General features: G+C 43.4%; 1 protein-coding gene across 1 annotated transcript in view; it reads left to right on the top strand.

The window, feature by feature from the left end:
- The window catches only part of anos1 (anosmin 1), a 41769-nt gene extending 23890 nt beyond the window's left edge, over positions 1–17879 (top strand). Inside the window, exons 5-14 of the mRNA XM_079357866.1 lie at positions 3404–3588; positions 3954–4083; positions 6385–6590; positions 8264–8408; positions 9656–9802; positions 12460–12548; positions 13674–13845; positions 14568–14788; positions 15497–15638; positions 16695–17879. Of these exons, the coding sequence (XP_079213992.1) occupies positions 3404–3588; positions 3954–4083; positions 6385–6590; positions 8264–8408; positions 9656–9802; positions 12460–12548; positions 13674–13845; positions 14568–14788; positions 15497–15638; positions 16695–16753 (1496 nt within the window). The 3' untranslated portion in view covers positions 16754–17879. The remainder of the gene's footprint in view (positions 1–3403; positions 3589–3953; positions 4084–6384; positions 6591–8263; positions 8409–9655; positions 9803–12459; positions 12549–13673; positions 13846–14567; positions 14789–15496; positions 15639–16694) is intronic.
- The last annotated feature ends 605 nt before the right edge of the window (positions 17880–18484 follow it).

Below are 18484 nucleotides of genomic sequence, written 5' to 3'. Positions count from 1 at the left end.
GTGAGGACTTATTGTCCTCGCCTCGTGGATCAACTATTACGATTGCATTGTGTATTTAAACGTTAGATTGCGTGAAATAATAATGTTGCATCAGTTGTCAGTGAACTTAACCAATCAACTCCTCATGTCATTATTTCTGCTAGTGTTTCCAAAAGGAACCAAATGACATTTTTTTCAGCTGAGTCATGGATACTTCCTCCTTCTCTATCCACGGGGTTCAAGACTGATGTTTCCTGACATTAGGTTTTAACGTGATTAACTTTTGCAGTTTGCATGATTTTCAATAATTACGCCGAATCTATTAATCCCTCTCTGTCAAACATTAATTCTAAATCTCAATGACGCAAATTGCAGATTATCTTCAACTATTTTTGGCTGTTTGCTTAGAGTCATAAATCTTTATTTCATCCCTGTTTATTGAACGTCAGCCTCGCATCCCTCATTCCGTTTCTGGAAACTGTAAACTGGAACACATCTCCGTTCTTAAGTTTGCTGGATAAGCTTTAGACTTTTCACAGACACGGATGCACCCAAGAATCTTTGCTCCAGTGAAACTGTTTAATAGTGCCGCCCAGGGCAGTCAGTGATGTGAGGGTGCTGAGTCGTTATGTGAGCTAACCAAGAGCCTCTGAACTCGGAGATGGGAGCTGCAACTACATTATATACACTATCAGGGTGCAATTTCTTGCAGCCTGGGGCCATAACAAAGTTTGAGGAGAAGTTGAATTGAGAGCAGAGGAAGAAGACGACTCGAAATCAAGCTGTGGAGTGCAGCAGCGATAGTCATGTGTGCTTTTGAATCACGCCACAGTGACTCTAAGCATGTTGTACTGTGTGCACTGTAAGTGATTTTGAGTCTGAGCCTTTTATTTATTTTTGATTTGGAAAGATCCCGAGGGACTTCATGGTGGATGTCACGCTCAGAAGGTGAACAGCATGTAAATCGGAGGAAAGATGAAAGCAGGCGTAGCCTTGAAAATTTCAATACACTGACCCATTCAATGAAAACCATTCGTCGCACTCTAAGACCTTCAAATCCAACAGACGACCCGCAGATTTTTTTTTTTTTTCCCCAAACTCTGAGATCATGACGGGGCGCCATCAGCACTACACTTACGCTGAATTAAACTCAGTATTTTGGTTGAAAGTCCACATGGGATTCCTGTCCTGGTGCTTGGTGTTAAAGGTCTAATTAGCTGCTCATGGCTGGAAGGGCGTAATTGTTTCTATGTGTGCACAAGTGTGTACGCAGTCCTCCCCATGATGAGCCATGATGCTGGAAGCCATTAGCAAACACAAGCGAGAAATGGAGCGTTTCCCCCGCTGAGATCACTCTCAGATGTGTGTGTGTGTGTGTGCGCGCATGTGTGTCTTCAGGTTAGGGTCCCCAGCCAATGTGTGTAGGTCCTTGATAGAGAAAAAAAACTTCCAGTGTTCAGGGTCTCTGAGAAACGGAACCCCTGCTGGGCTTTTGATGTGCCACAAAGCATTTTCTTTTCTTTTTTTTACAGCAGTAGAGCCTGATGCTGTTTCTGCTCTGTAATGACGACTAGAAGTTCACAGAGGTGCTCTCTGATAAAAACGTGCCGTACCAAATATAGAATAGACGCTTCAATAGGCTCTTCACGTATTTATCATATTAAGTTCCTTCATTTCTGTCGAAAGAAGACAACCACATTTGATGCAATCCAACCTCTTTTGTGCGCATTCCAATCTGAAGACTGGCACAGTTCTAAATTAGGACCGGAACACAAGCTGTGGGGAGATTAAAACGCAGAATGTATGTGTCAGAATTCAATTAAATTCAGCGAGAGTTGTCTTTACGCTGTCACAACAAGTCTCAAGTCTCGTAATCTGTCCATCAGCTCATCTCAAGTTTACAGGAATTCCACGCGCCACAATTCCAATATTTGTAGTGCCTTCCTCAACCTGTAATTAGAGCTGTCATTATGATGGTATGTGCGTGAGTATTGAGAATTATATTCCTGGAGTGTAATTGTTGGCATGGTGAAGACATGAATGGAAGCCACACTCTCGATCGTGCTTCAGCAGCAGTTACATCACGGTGCAGAGAGCATGTGTGGCCATTGAAAAACGAGGGCTGTATGATTCTTGGACTGAACCTGACCCGAAAGTTATCTTTGGAAAGAACAGGCAACACGAGGAGTCGGTGCCCTCCTACATATTGTGGACGAAAGAGGTTGTGTATGTGTGTGTGTGTGTGTGTGTGTTTGTAGTTCTATGCATGTGTGGTTTGGGCTTTGCAGATGAGCTAAGACAGAGGGAGAAGGAGGAATGCTGTGGTTACATTAACGCTCGTTGTTGCGCTGGAAATGTGACACATTTTTTCGCACACACACACACACTTTGAAAGACACAAACACTCGACTTGTGGAGCTGTGAAACCACAGCACAATGACCCCCAGCTGTTAGCATGCAGAAAGCTGTTATCAGCGACACAAAACAAAGTACTGACTCCATGTGCGTGTGGCTCAGGGACCCTCCTTCATCTTCCACAATTTAAAATACATCAATCAACCACTTTTACACGCCCTGGATGAAGGCTGAATAGAAATGTAAGCAGATCAAGCGCCCTGCATATAAAACACACTCTTGATTATGTTGTTTACCAACATGAGGCGCGGTAGCCTTGAGCGTGTGTTGATGCTGAGTACAAATGCAGTAGCTGCGACAGAGGTCCGACATAATGGTCTGGAGTGCTGGGTGATTTATCGAGGAGTGTGGGATGTATTCAGCCTTCTCCTGTACTTCCAAACTTGCTTTTCCAATCTCCATCTCATTATCACTGTGCCCAACGCTCAATCAACAACTCACTACGTCTCTGCTGCTATAAATTCACTTGAGAGAGAGAGAGAGAGAGAGTGAGAGAGAGAGTCAGTCAAACTTGGCGGAGCATTTGGCGCAGTCCTGCACTTAATAAATCTCTAATTTATTGCACATGGCCACAACGGCGAGGCAGAATGCAAAGTGCAACCATGTCGATGAACTGCACATATTGTCTGTATGTTTGCACTCGATGTGTTTTGCGTCTGAAAGAGAGCGAGCAAAGACGTCATGCATTCATCCTCGCATAGCTCGACGCAAACTGTGTGTATCATCACTAAGAAGCACAGCTACCATAACACATCGCTCCGGCCAGGAAATCTCACAATGTGTCACGGCAGAGAGATGAGGCTGTTGATCCACGGCATGTATTAAATCTATTGCAGTGAGGTCATGTCTCATTTCAAAATTTGTATCCGTCCAGATCTGATGGTGTCATTTATCTTTCCACCAAGACGAAAGGGGAGAAAACAAATATGTCGAATTTGCTACTCTGTTCCATAAAGTGGTGACATTAACTCCTGTCACGGCATCCTCTTCTTCTTGCGTGTACTTTTAGGAGTCCCTCTGAAGCCCAGGAAGGAGCTGGTGTTTTTGGAGCAGCCGTCAGGGCAGCTGGATATCCGCTGGTCTTCCAAGTTCAACATTTCCGTGGAGCCTGTTCTGTATGTGGTGCAGCGCCGCTGGAATTATGGCATCCACCCGAGCGAGGACGACGCTACAGAGTGGCAGACTGTGGCACAGGTAGAAAACTACACAGCCAATCTCTGAAGCCTTAGATGGAAGTTTTTGTATTTAAAACCCAATTCAAATGTCATTATGTGAGGGCTCCTTTTGATCAGACATTTGGGATTTGCATCACTGAGACACTTCAGAGTCACATGTCCCAGCATGCCACATGCTACATCTGGGAAAGTGCTGCGCTGCGCTGCGCTGACAGACTGTTGCACGCGGTTGCACATTCCTCACACTGACAGTGTCTTTGAAAGTTTGGCAAAGAGAAACACACAGATGACTGATGTAGCAGCAAACTCACACGGGGCTGTGACCCTGCATGAACCCTGACCCCCTGTGGTTTGTGTGTGTGTCCCCCCCATCTGTCCCTGTAGACCGCAGAGGAGCGCGTCCAACTGGCCGACATCAGAGCCAGCAGATGGTACCAGTTCAGAGTGGCTGCAGTCAACGTGCACGGGACCCGCGGCTTCACTGCGCCTAGCAAACACTTCCGCTCCTCCAGAGGTCTGTATGTGTGTGTGTGTGTGTGTGTGTGTGTGTGTGTGTGTGTGTGGGTGGGTGTGTGTTTATGTGCTTGTGTGGCCTTGCTTTGTGACTAAGTTCCTGTTTGACACCCACTTCCATCCATTTGTTATGGTTAAAACTGTGGAACAGGTGGAGAGTTTGGGAAAGTGTTTTGAAACCTCATTCGACATTTTTATCCAACTATTCTTACCAAGTATGTCGACAAATATTCTCATAGATAGATAGATAGATAGATAGATAGATAGATAGATAGATAGATAGATAGATAGATAGATACTTTATTGATCCCGAGGGAAATTCAGGGGCATCCAGTAGCAGTATACAGACAGGCAGGACACAAGACATTAGTTACAATACACACCCGCTGTCCCCCCTTCCCTCTGTATACAATAATCCCCCAAACAAGATTTAGGAGCCCCTAAACTTTCTGTAACACTGACTCGAGAGGATATGTTTTGTTTTTTTTTTTACACTTTTGCTGAGCACCACGCATCTCTCTCGAGTACCTTAAACATGTACTTTTAGAGAAAGTTGGAATTATGCTCACTTTCTTTCCGTGATCTATTTAACTGCTCCATAAAAGTACATCTAGATTATGGTACATGTTTCCAAACGTCAACAGAGTGAGCTAAGTGGAAGGTTTAATTCATGCCAACGCCAAGCAGAATGAGGAGTAATGAGGAGAGACTGTGTGCGCACTACATTTATTTTCTGTTGCAACCAGATCTTCATTTATGCCTTCAAAGCAGGGGTTTCCCCGTCTTTACAGCCATATAAAATGTAATATGTCTGAATTAGTCAGGATATTGCAGGTTTCAAATGAATGCAAGTGTTGTCTTGCTTCCAGAGGGAGTGACGTAGCCGAGGCGCACTTTCAGATCTTTGCCACAGATTAGCGAAGGAGCTCTGATGGCATCCGGCGTTTCTGCTGCTCAACTTCTCTGCCCTGAGCTTTCAATGTCAAATGACTGTAAATCACTGTGTTGTGCTGCAGATGGCATTTGTTAAAGCCACGGCCAATTGTCGTGCGGTTCCCAGGGATTAAAGGTTCCTTGCGAGTATTACATTGTGCCGAGATTGAATTTGATCCAGATCAGATAGTGTGTTTGTTTGATGTGCAGAGGCAGAGTAATGAGTCTGCCAGTTAAGTCTTCTGCAGCCCTGTTTGAGGGACTCTTAATGAACATTGTGCGAATAAAAAAATAAAAAATCATCCACGCAAAACACACTTTTACTCAACTTGCGTTAATTATTGCAAAATTTATATGATGCTTTTCAAGCAGTGCAGAACTTGGCAGACCTTCTAAGCACTTTTTCTTTTCAAAAAAAGAAACGCTGCCAAATGCAAAAAGTACAAAGTGCATGCTGGCGTGTGTTTTGACCTGTCCTGTCAATCCTCCGTCATACATTCACTCCCCTGAGTGTTTTGGACGGCTGTCAGAGCGAGCCAAACACCAGGTGGGACAAAGGATTTCTGCTGCAGGGATGGAAAGCGATCTCCAATCAGGCCAATCAGTGCCAGAATGGTGATAGATTGATGGGAGCTGTCATGGATTTGATGAGCTCCTGGCCGCTCTGTCATGCCATTGTTATTTACACAGCCTGGCCGTATATCATCTGATTGCAATTTTGTACTACTACACTTTGTAAGGGCAATTTGTACGGACTGACCGCTTATTTATCTTAGATCAGCATGGTATGGCGAGCCGCTGTGTCTGAATGTGTGTGTTTTTGGGGTTGTTTTAAATGTGTTTCAGGTGGGAGAGGGCAGGAAAGACGCTGTGACGTGAATAGTTGTCTCATTTTTCCCGTCATGGTTCGGCTTCTGGGATCAGCAGCCCTGCAGTAGTCTGGGTGACGGGACACATGGATAGGTTAGATCAAGCTTTAATGTGGACACACACACGCACGTTAGACTATAGGAATGTTGAGTGTGGAGCCAAAGTGAGCAGCATGTGTTTGTTAACCCCTGACCTGGGCTCTCGGTCCTGCTGAACGCTGTCATGGACCTGACATGACACCTGTCATAACATCTCACGGCAGATTGTCAATGGCGGACTAATTACTTCACATATTGTCACTCTAGTCCCCTTCCTATACCACAGTGCAGTGATGAAAGCTGTCTTGGCTTTCCATACAATAAACCTGGAGTTAAAGTTACAGGAAAACTCAAAACTTGTCACCCCCCCAAAAAAAAAACAAGAGGCCCTCTTTATCCTCGTTTCTGCAGATGTATTTGAATCCGGTTCCCACTGACTGTGTTGTTTTCTTCTCCTTCAGATCCCTCCGCCCCTCCCACCCCGACCAGCCTGCGTGTCACCAACGTGACGCTCGGTGACGAAGGCCTGATCACAGCCCGTCTTAACTGGACCCTGGCAGATGAGCCAGACATCCCCGTACATCACTACAAAGTGTTCTGGAGCTGGACCGTACCCACCAAGTCCATGGTGCCGTCCAAGAAGAAAAGGAGAAAGACCACCAACGGGGTAATCTTCTCACCCTGTCTCAGTGATGTGTCTCTTCTCCCCCCTCCCCCTTTCCTTCCCCTCTCTCTTTCTTAAAAAGCCTGGTCCAGGATTTTCTCAGCATCTTCTCTGGATTCAACACTTCACAGTAGATATCCACACAGGCAAGCAGGAGAAAAAAAAGGGATAAAGATGGAGGGAGTTGTATCTATTTACTTATGCTTGCAAGGCTATCAATCACACACAGATTGATACAACGTGCTCCTCGTGGTTTTAATTCCTTATACTGATGAAAGAGCACTTAAACGCACTGTAAAACTCGACGATAAATAGCCCTTTAGACAGTGATAAATCACGTTTCACAGTTTGTTTTTCATCAGTAACTCAGTTTGAGTTGTGCAAGTTTTTTAACTGTTGTTTTCTGGTGGATTTTTGTTGTTGCTATGTGTAAACTGCCTGTTTTGGAAAGATTTGTTTCTATAATTATCCACTCTTCAACAAAGTTCCCAATAGCTTCAAAGTCAATAGTTTATATAGCTAAATTGAAAGTATGTCTCCTCTAACCCGTGTGTACAGCCTAAGACTATTGGTCAAATGAAAGGGGAGTAAAACAAGACTTCTAAATAACTTCTAAAAAAAATTACATCAATATCACGTTTCCTTCATTGAGTGCTGTGTTCTTTTGTTTTTATACAAGAGAATGTGCAAATATTTGTTCCAGCCAGGAAGCGCATTTTTTTTCACAGCTTTTTTTCCTGTTCTCTTGCATACACAGATCACAAAGAAAGGATAACCACAATTTGATTATGAGAGCTTGAATAAACAGGAGCTACAAAAAAGCTCACTCAAATCCCAGACTTGGACAACTCGGAAAGCTTGGAAATAATATTTTGTTAGTATTACAATTTCTTTTTTTTTCATTTACATAAAAGATTAGTCATTCATGTATGCAGGGTTTGTTTAGACCGTCACAGACTGAAGCAAAAGATCCATTAGAACAGAGAAATGGATTTGACTGACGGAGAATATCAAATGATAAGACCTTTGTCTTTTCTCATCATTAGCACTCTCTGACATACCAAATGTATTCAGGGTATATGAGTCATTTTCTCTGTGTGTTTTGGAAAGTGTGAACTTTTTTTTTTAGCTTAGTATTTGTGTGAAGCGTTTTCAAAAGGAGCAGATGGGCAGGTAGTGTAGACGGTCCACACAAACCTCGACAGGATCTCCTCCTGAGTTAGTTTATAAAACGCAGAGCAGATGTGGCACACAGGAGATAGAGGTGGGAGACACCAGACACCTATTGACACATGTACTACTGGTTTCCACTTTGGCACCTCGGGGCTTTGAAAGCAGCCCGCTGGTAGAGGAATGTCAAAACACGCACAGTCAATAACAAGAACTCATCAAGCTCCCGCTGATGGAGGAATGCTGAAAGTCAAACACAGTGAGGAAGTCCTGGGAGGCTCTGATAACACCGCTCCCTCACCGGGCCCTTGAGGCTATCTCCCCGCCACGATGCCTTCCACAGCGCCACATGTGTTCCCAATAAGCAGGGCTTTCCCACAAGCCCGTGTTTGTCCAAGCGGAGCTGAGCTGGGACCGTGACTGGGCCGGTGACAGGGTCTTTGAAATCGCCAGTATGGTTACTGTTGAAAACGCCAACAGTCATGTGGGTTGTTTTGTCCTCGCAGGCTCAGAGCTGGGTGGATCTGGAGGGGCTTCTGCAGAACAGCAGCTACACTGTGGAGCTGCAGGCGGTGACGTACTGGGGGCAGGTGCGTCTGAAGAGCTCCAAGGCTTCTCTGCACTTCAGCACCAACCAGAACAATGAGTCAGGTGAGCGTTGATGCTAATTCAATGTTGTTGTTTTTTAAAGGTCCTCCAGGATTCAGACTTTTTTTTTTTTTTTTTTTTTAATCACGTTGGTGATAGTGTCTTTTTCTCAGTCCGACGTTTTTCATCCAGACTTAAATATACCAACATCTTTTGGTTCGATGATTATCGAGTTTTGCCTGAAACATTCATCATCCAGAGCAGATCGATGATGACGAGCTTGACACATGTGGCCCTTTGATGGAAACGTCTTGACAGCTTTCAGGCAGTTTGTTTTAGTGGATTCAATTTGACTTAGACCACCACAACCAGATCGAGAATGGTGATGTAGTTTTACAGATACATCTATATCTGTGTGATTTGGATTTGTCAAGGTGTTTTGGAGCAAAAACAATCAGGACAGGAGAAGAATAATAATAATAGTAAAAGGTATTTAACAGTAAGACTCCCAACTGTTATGGAACAGACGGTGTGTTGGAAAAGTTGCGCAGAAATGTGCGAGATGATGATGAGTGCAAATATCTTGATGAAGAAAAAAGGAAGAGCTTTTACCCCTTTTGATCTTGCTTGGTCCGGTTCATAACTGAGATATTTCTTCCTTATCTTTCTCTAAATGAGAGCGACATTAGATACATATATGCTGAAAGAGGAGATGGCGAATGTGGCAAACAGGTGAACACAAAAGTTAGGGAAGTGGTAGCTTTATGGTTAGCACGTGCGTCCCATGTAAGGAGGCTGAAGTCCTCCCAAGCGGGCAGCCCGGGTTCAATTCAAAAACTGTGGCTCCTTCCCCACATGCTGTCCCCACTCTCTCTGTCTGACTCTATTCGCTGTCCTATCTCTACAGGCATAAAAAGCCCAAAAATAAACTTAAAAAAAAAAAAAGAGTCTGGGGGCAAAAAATAAAAATGAGATTAGCAAAAAGCAGAAATAGCCCGAGTACAGTGACATCTTCATCCATTCCTGAGTGCTTTGGAAACACAGAGAAAGCCTCAGTGCTGCGAGTGTGTATACTTTAGACTTGTGTGTCTCCAGAGGGAATACAAGCTCGAACCTTGGCAGTGTTGGAGCCGTGTGTACACATCCAGTTACACCACATTTATGCATAAGGAGTGTGTTGTAACTGCTGTGATCCTACAAAGAAATAATTGTGTGTTTCTGTTTCCATGTTGAAGAGTTTAACCACAACACAGGCACTTTTTGGTGTCTTAGATACAGCGGCAAACATTTTGTGCTCTCTCTTTCTTCAGTTAAGCCAACGCTCAAGTCGAAGAAGGAGGAGATGTCACCTCTTGGTTCAACCCTGGCGAAGCGCCCTTCTGGCCCTCTGGAGGTGGGTACACCCTTCTACCAGGATGGCCAGCTTCAGGTCCGCGTCTACTGGAAGAACCGTGGAGGTATGCATTCTACTGTTGTGATTTATAGCTGTGTTAAAATCGAATTAGCACTCCATTATGGCCATCAATCACGATGACTCATGTGCGATTTAATAAAGTGCTGTGACTGATTCCCGGTTACTCGAACAATGGCAGATTCCTTTTTTTTAATTTTTTTTTTTATAAAGTGCAATCAGATGGTATGAATGAAAAATGAAACCGTGTGTCATTGTGAGTAATGTGAGTCAAATTGGTGAAAACCTGCCCATGCTCTGGAAGGGCAGAGCCACCGTGTAGAAAAAAAGAAACAATAAACACACCGAGCAAGAGCCCTGCCATGAGGTTTATTGACAGCTGTGTTTAATAGATCCTCGCCCTCACATTAGTGTCGAGCCAGTCCATTTTGTTTTACAAGACCTGATGTCATAAGGAACAAGAACCGGTCTTCGGTTGCAGCACAGCAAGGGGTTAAGGCCTATAGGAATGCCTGTCCCAGCGGCGTCCGTTCCCCCAACCCTTCTCTTAATACCAGAGTGGAAATATGGAAACCTTGAAAGCTGTGCTCTCAGGGTAACCTGTCAGGTCCCATTCACTGGTCTATGTTATGTTGCTAATATATGTCATCGCCTCAGCCAAACGCCACATCTTAGAGTCAAGAATGCGAACGCTGGCTGGAGGAGAGGCCTGGTGAGACACCAACTGCTGAATCAGAGTGAGACAGAGAAGATAGAGTTGGCTCGGAGCTGTTAGCGAGCTTGGCCAACACTCAGAGAGCTGAGTGATGCTGACGAGGATCAAGCGCGTCTGGGGAATCACAATGTTGCAGAGCAGACTTAATCCAGGTCCAGGTCTTGTTTGCAGTGCTGATTTGCAGGTTGTGTGTGTGTATGTATGTGTGTGTGTGTGAATGTGTGTATAACTTCCAGTCATTAGTCTGTGGGGATGACCCTGACTTTGACTCTTTAACATGCGTACATCCAGATGGCCAGGGGAGCTGGGGTCCCTGGACATCTGGTTTGTGTGACAGACAAAAGGGACAGGTTAACCGAACCATGATTTAACTCTCACTCATTGTCTCTGTGATCCAAAGCAGCCGGCAACTAACTTCTCTCCTGCCGTACTGTTCACCAGTCCAGATAATATATCACAGTTGGCCCAGGATGCCGACACTAGACAGCGGTCGCCCGATGGCGGCACTTCTGAGGCTCCTCTCCAGCTATGATTAATCAAACACTGCTGATGCTCTGTTGTCTACCTGATTTCCTTGTCCCATTTCATGTTTTACATATCACTTCCCCTCTCCGACAGACCCGCCAGAGCATATCTTGTTTATTTTCTCCCGCTTCCCTGCAGTTCCTCTCTTCTGCTTCCAAAGAGCTCAGGGGCTCCGAGTTGCCAGATCTGTGTCTAAGCCTTCAAAGGACCCCTTTTATCTCCTCACCACAACCCGGGCCCCCTCCCGCCGAGGGGGGCCAACATAGCATAACTCAATTATTAATCGGAGAAGTATTCCACATATCCGAGCGACGCAGAGGAATGATTATTAAATCTAGCAACATCGCATGAGGGTGATGGGCAGATAAACACTGCTGATGAGCTCAGGAGGAGCTACTGTACAGTAACGAAGGACATGGCTGCGGCTGGAGTCGGAGGCTGAGAGGGCGACTGAGTCCCAGCGTGACCAGGGCACGCCGCTCGGATGATGAGAATGCAAATCCTGAGAGGTTTAAGCAGCAAAGTTTGGGTGGGGAGCAGAGCCTTCAGCGCACAAATGGAAAGGTTCAGGAAGCAGGATAAGTCATGTTAATAAACGAACGTAAAGATAAAGAAGGAAGTGCTTTTCAGTTTCTTCTTTATATCCAGAGATGCAAGTTATCCTGATGATCAATAGTGGAGGTAAAGATATCAGATCTCAGCGACAGAGAGTTGCAATTTGTGAGATAGTCATCAGTAATTTATTTCAGCCTCTCAGATCGTCTTTTTATATCTGATTAGGAGATTAATGGGTGTGCTGGTGTAGAAAAAAAAGTTCTTCAGGATCCATTTAAAACGTATATCTACGGATACTTTAAACCCACAACACTACACATGAGCCTGCTGTGTTTTTATCACCACTAGGCTGCATTCAGTGAACTATTAGACTCATTTGATTTAGCCTTAATCAAGCAAGGTATATCAAGCGTTTAACCCTTTAGCGTGTTGCTCAAGGAAGCTTTAGCATGTGAGGATTGAAACGGCAACCTTCTCTGGACCTGCGGTTTCAACTGAGCTGTAACCATTGGTTCCCTTTGTAAAACCGGCGATGCTCATTTGCTGTACATGGTGGATATTCTGATGAGACAACAGCTTATACAAGAACTGTAAACATGTCTGCCATCGTCTGCTGCAACTTTTACGTCCCCCTTGCACAAAGTGTGAATAAATCAGAGATTATTAATGGCTGGTTGAACAAATGATTATTTACATTGTCCATATGAAGTGATTGTTAGAGACATCGAAAAAGTAAACATGCCCATCTAGAGCCAGATTGCCATGACAACTGCCAACTGATAGCTAATCATACAGCATCTTTATACAGCTAGGTTTTTTTTCCGTAATGCTCCATAACTTTATGAAGGAGTTTTATAGAATTAATTCAAAGGCATTCTCTCCATTGTCTCTCTTTTTTTTTTTTTTAGACCCCACGGTGAGTCGCTACCACGTCCAGTGGACCCCCGAGTACTGCAGCCACAACGAGACCCGAGGGCCGGAGAAATCTGTCACACAGGTCAGTCTCCTGCGGCCCATTTCCTTTTACTGCGAGCCGGATCACAGAGTGCGGAGGGAGATGGCTTGATCAGCAGCTTTGAGCTATGCAAAGCACGTGCCTAACCTTTTGTTCTGATGCTCAGAATGGACAGCTCTGCTTAAGAAAACAGCTCCACTGAGTGAGCCGGAGGCTTGTAGCATTCAATTTTCTCTGAAATCGCCGACTGTTGTTTTGAAAATTATGAGTCAGTCGTGTGGTCAGCCATGTGGTGTGTTGGCCAATAAAACGCATTCACTTAAATAATGTTTCCCGGAATCTGGGATCAGTCACCTCCTACAGCCCCAGCGCTGCTTCTGCATGGGGCTTTCTTTTAAGGATGCAGTCGGGGTCTGTGAAGGGGATGGGAGGAGACCGGGGGTGGGATGGGATTCTCAGGCTGATGCAGCATGGCAGAGGCCTGGCAATCAACACATTCTTTGGGGACCAGCTCTCCGGTTGCTTGGAAATATACCTCCTTTTTCTATAGATCACTGGGACAGATTCCAGGCCTGTGCTTTCATGTGAGCACAGCTCCTCATTCACTTTTAATCAAAGCTGTTTCATATCAGTGAGAAAATGCACACACCCGCTCTCTCTCTCTCTCTCTCTCGTGGGATCGCCCATTAATGCAGAAGCTCTTTATTACAAATGCAAGATGTAAATCCACTTGTCACAAGTTTTTTTTGGTTTTGTTTCTCGAGAAGAGATGAGAAAGCTATTTTATGTGAAGATCAATAGACGATTAAAGTTTGTAAAGTGTAGCACAGAATTAATTAACAGATTCACAGACTTTCTCTTTTTAAATAGCATTTTAAATTAACGTGTCTTCTGCCCTTATAATTAAGTTCTTCTTGTCTTTATGTAACACATGGAAGGTGTACAAAAAGTCATTTATATTGTAGGTTTAATAGAAGAATGCTGGTCTAACTCCCACCATGTGGAGTGTTCAAAGTATCCTGTAATGTGGGGCATGTTCCTGAGTCCAGAGTGGGAATGTGATCTGCCCTCGGTGCTGTGTATTTAATTATCTCTGAAGCTCCATGGGACCTGACCTGGGTGACATGTCAAAGTCATCATGTCTGAATAATGTGTTTCTTGGCTCAGGAGAACTACATCAACCTCCCGGGCCTGCTGTTCTCCTGCAAGTACAAAGTCACAGTGCACATGCTGAAGTCTAAGAGACGCTCCAAGGACGAGAGCACCACCTTTCTCACCCCATCCTGTGCCACCATCCGGAGCAAGACTCACAAACACATCCCCTGCCCCGGGGAGGGAGGTGAGTATTGAGCTGTCGGATCTGTGTGAGTGCAGACAGAGTAATCAGACACTGCAGCATATTATTATCATCATAATGGGGAAAAGAATCAATGCACTCTTCGAGAAATTGTTTTATCATTCCAGGAAAAAGAATAATTGTCTTTCTTGCAAAAGTTGTTTTTTTTTATAAAAAAATAAAAGAGGAAAATTTTAATTTCTGTACAGCTGTATAGTTTAGCTGTGGTGAGTAGCTAGTAGCAAAGCCAGGTAACTAGAAACAAGTTACCATAAAACCCCAGGCTGATTCTGTTTCACTTAAACTGTCGTACGAATTACTCAAATGATAGATAGATTGCTTAGTTTTTGCAAAGATAAAATAAAACCAGAAAAAAATTTTTTCCCGAAAATCTCCTGTTTAGGCCAATATTTTTTTTTCATGCTAACTTATGCTAACCAGGTTTTTAACTTCGCTCGGCTACATATTACAGGAGGCGAACCAGTGCACATTTTTTTTAAGTTGACAATGGCCACTGTTAAAAAAGACTGTTTAAAAAAAAAGGAAAGTTTTCTCCACAACTGTTTGAAAATATTTATTAAAATGTTATCCTTGGACCGATAAATCTGCTTGCATAATAACATTTGATATATATTTTCACATGTAAATGGCTATAGTCAAGTTGCGTTTCGCAGTGTGGCTAAAATGATTGAATAATTGAGCTGAGATCGCATTTCTCCCTGCAGCTCCAGCTCATCCAAAGGTCTTGGCTAAACCGGAGAATCTGACGGCCTCTTTCACCATCAGTGATGGAAACATCACCGGCAGTTTCCTGTGGCGTGTGTCTCGGGTTGCTCCCAATCAGCGGATCACAGGTTTTCAAGTCACCTGGGCCGAGATCACCACTGAAAGCCGACAAAACAGCCTCCCCAACAGCATCATCTCCCAGTCCCAAATCCTGCCTCCTGTAAGTTAGTTTTGATCAGAGCAGAATTGTATATCTTTCTATTCTAACACCTGCATAAGCCATAAAGAAAAGGCTGTTTTGAAATGCTGCAGATAAATGTTTACCTCCACCACAGGGGCCATGCTTATTTATGTATAGTCAATAAATTGTCTCTTGCGGTAGGAAAGTATGTTCTATCTTCACATTTCATTTCACAGCACCTGTCAGAGGTGAGGGTGATGCGTGGATGAGATCGTTTTGGCCTCTTTGCATGAATCCTGTGATAAGCAATGGTGTGTAGACAGGCACAGGGACAGATTTGAGGAAGTGTTGTGTCCTGCTGGAAGTTCTCCTCCTCTACCTTTTCATCTGCCTTTACATCTTCCCCTTTCATCCTCGGTAAGAGCTCTGAAAAAAAAGCCGCTCTTTGACATAATCTGCTCCATCAACAACACGTTCCGCCTATCTGCACCTCCCAGCCTCTGGAGCTCGTCTATAAATAAAAACCACCCACTGCACACTTTATCAAGCTGGCAGCGAAAAAAAGGAGAGACAGTGAGCCTTATGAAAACAAAGTCTTTGTTTTTGTCTGCGGCTTGTGCAAAGACAGCTTCGCAGCTGACACTCCCCTGCTTTACAGCCCATTCGAATTCAAGTCACGTCACATACAAACGCACATTCTGCTGTATTTCAACTGATTGCATGTCTCCTTCCTTCCTCACTTGGCAGGATCATAACTTACTTGTGGTGTCCAATCTGAGGCCGTCCACCTACTACAGACTTGAAGTGCAGGTCATAACAACTGGAGGAGAAGGTCCCGCCACGGTCAAGACCTTTCAGACCCCGAACATATTACCAGTCATTCAACACCGTAAGTGTTCCAGTCACTGTCAGCTGTTGCTGTGTCAAACTACCAGAGGAATGCATGTGTTGTACCTTGACAAGTTTAGTTGGAGTGATTCTTTCCTCTCTTTGTAAAAGTGTTTACGTACTTGGATGCTACATTTTGTCCAATGTGACTGATTCAATCACATGGATTTTTTTTCTGATTTAAATGTTTACATACTTAATTAATCCTCGAGCGGAAATTCTGGTTTACACTCTTTTGAGAGACACGCTTGTTTCCCCAGCCAAACCAGAAAAATGCTGACCATCAGAACAACAGCTGATATTGTTCTGACACTTCAGGATTAACAAATGAAACGAAATGTGATTAATTCATCATTAATCTGAAAAAACTTCATGCGGAATTCCCCCTTCAAGTTGTATCAACACATATCTTCCTGTTAAATATGGACCACATGCTATCTTACATGTTAAAGGAGAGCTTTACAGCAGCTCTCCCTTAGCTTTTCAGCCTTTACTGTAGGTGTCCTTTAGCTCATTGTTTTAGTTTTATAGTCAGCCATGTATGGGTTCATTAATTCTGCAGACTTTTTGCATTTGTGTCTGCTTACCCAACGGCTAGCTAGTGATCAAAGTAGATTATTAAGCAGCTGAAGAGTCCAACATTTCTATGCTGAAATGGTGAAGAGCAAATAGAGGAGAGTTGGTATTTATCTTGCATTCATCAGTTTGCCTTTCACAATATTAAATCAATGCTGCTTGCTAACAGGCTCACCATATTGATGAAGAGATTATATTTCATGTTGATTTATCAGCGTGTTTAGCCGCCTCCAAGTCGGCCAAAATTCAGAAAAAAAAATAATTGCTGGTCTTCTGCCAAAGTATTTGTCCAAGTCAGCAAGATTTTTGGGGAAAATAAAAGAGCTTCATAAGCTCAGCAAAACCCTAGGATTTAAAATGTATTAGTTATCTTTGGAGTGAGGTCAAACACTTCTTTGTATCAGTAGTGGCAAAAAAGAGCATGAAATACTGCCTGTAAAAGGTTGGTTATCACTGATCATAGGCATTTTGTGTTTTCTAGGACCCAGACTCCGGCAGCACCACTCTCACCACCAGAAACCATCGGTAGAGAGACACTGAACTACTAAGTGGAGGCAAAGCCCAATTGGGAGAAGAACCAGCGGCTCTCTGCTCCTGTCTGTCAGGGAAGGAATGTGTGGAACCAAACAGAAACACAGCGCACCAGACCATGAACTGACCCCCTCTGCTCGTCAAATATGGGTCCATCCTCTCCAGGCTCCACAACACATCAGCTATTCCTTCTGAACCCCTCTCTGTTGACGGATACATGTCACCAGATGGGTTGGTCTGTACAGTGACATTTTTACTGCGAGGTCTCATTTTTTTCTGCGTCGGTTAGTCGTTCACATTTCCACAACACATCCCAAAACTCACCAGGAAGTTCTGTCATGTGAAAGTAAGGTCATAGTGAATCAAGGAAATCCTAAAACATTTTGTGCAACCAGACATTTGAATTTCAGTTTGATGGCTTAAAAAAAAAAGTAATTACTTTGGCAACATTATTGAAGATGGTTACACCAGAAGTGTAAAACAAGTGTTTATTCATGAAGAAATAAAAGTAGAAATCCCTCTATTTATTTTGTGTTACCCATTAAAAAGGCGCTTAGGCATACAGTCAGTACTGATGGATAATGTAACTAAAGTCATTGTTGTCTAACCCAGAATCTTTCGCATAGTATGTTGCATGTAGTAAATTTTGATTTTTGAACTGTAAATAAATTACTTGCTTCAAATTGGGAGCTTGTAATGGTTTTGCATGACAAGCATTAGCATTCTGTCGGCATGAAATACTGTCTGTGTTACCTCTTTTCAGTATGTTAGCAATATTTCATTAACAGATTAACAAAGAACTATATTGGGAGTCATATGTAATGTTTATTAATGAAATTATAACTCGTGTGGAAACGATGAATTGTACATGTTCTTGGCTGTAGAAATATTTGTTGTGGCAGTCAGTGAATGTCTATATTTATTTATGTGTGTATTACAAAGTTTGGTGTGGATGTGTGTGAATGTGAATGTTTTTTTTTGTGTGTTTTAGTCTCAAGTTTTTGAAACCGGCAAAAAATTCTTGTAAAGACATTTTGTAAAAATGGAATTGTAAATACAGTCTTATGTTACATGTTATTTTTCCATGGTAGAAAGTGTACAAAATGCTAAGTAATAAAATAATCCTTAACCAGTTCCTTTTTTGCTGCTTGTTTAATTGAAGCTGCAGTGAGCAGTAAATGCTTCTCCTCCCAGCGCTCAGACACTTGGCTGTTGCTGTTGCTTATTTTGGCTGTGAAACCCACCGTGGCAGACCATGTACAGGGTATTCACTGATCGGCCCAGGACCCCAAGACATGCGCTCTGCAAGTCCAAATAAACAGGTCATCCAGCTCAACAGCGTGAGTGAGTTTACCATCTCCAGGGTCGGGCTCCCCTTCGACATAATGCTCGGCTTCTCCAAGCACTTGTGTGTTTGAAAAGCATTAAATCCCTCCTTTGCTCAGCAAGCCTCTCACCCTCATAAAATGAAAAGTAGAAATGTTTACAAGAAATAAAGCTAAGAGTGACACTGAAAGTTAAGCCTGTGCATGGAGGAAATGATTTGACTTTGAATTTGAATTTGACTTATTTGTCCATGTCGAATGAAAGCCTATTTCAGCACAGATAATAATCCTCACAGGAGTGCTTGCAGAATACACAAAAATAGGGTATTTATTTTAAACTTTTTTTTTATCACATGGAGTCAAGCAGGTTTTTTACACCAGGCACGTTTTGTTTATGTCATCTTTCATTTCATCT

This window comes from Symphodus melops (genome assembly GCF_947650265.1).
Source record: "Symphodus melops genome assembly, chromosome: 12".
Classification (NCBI taxonomy): Eukaryota; Metazoa; Chordata; class Actinopteri; order Labriformes; family Labridae; genus Symphodus; species Symphodus melops.
Note: the sequence above shows the minus strand (reverse complement) of the source record. Positions and strands in the feature narration are given on the sequence as shown.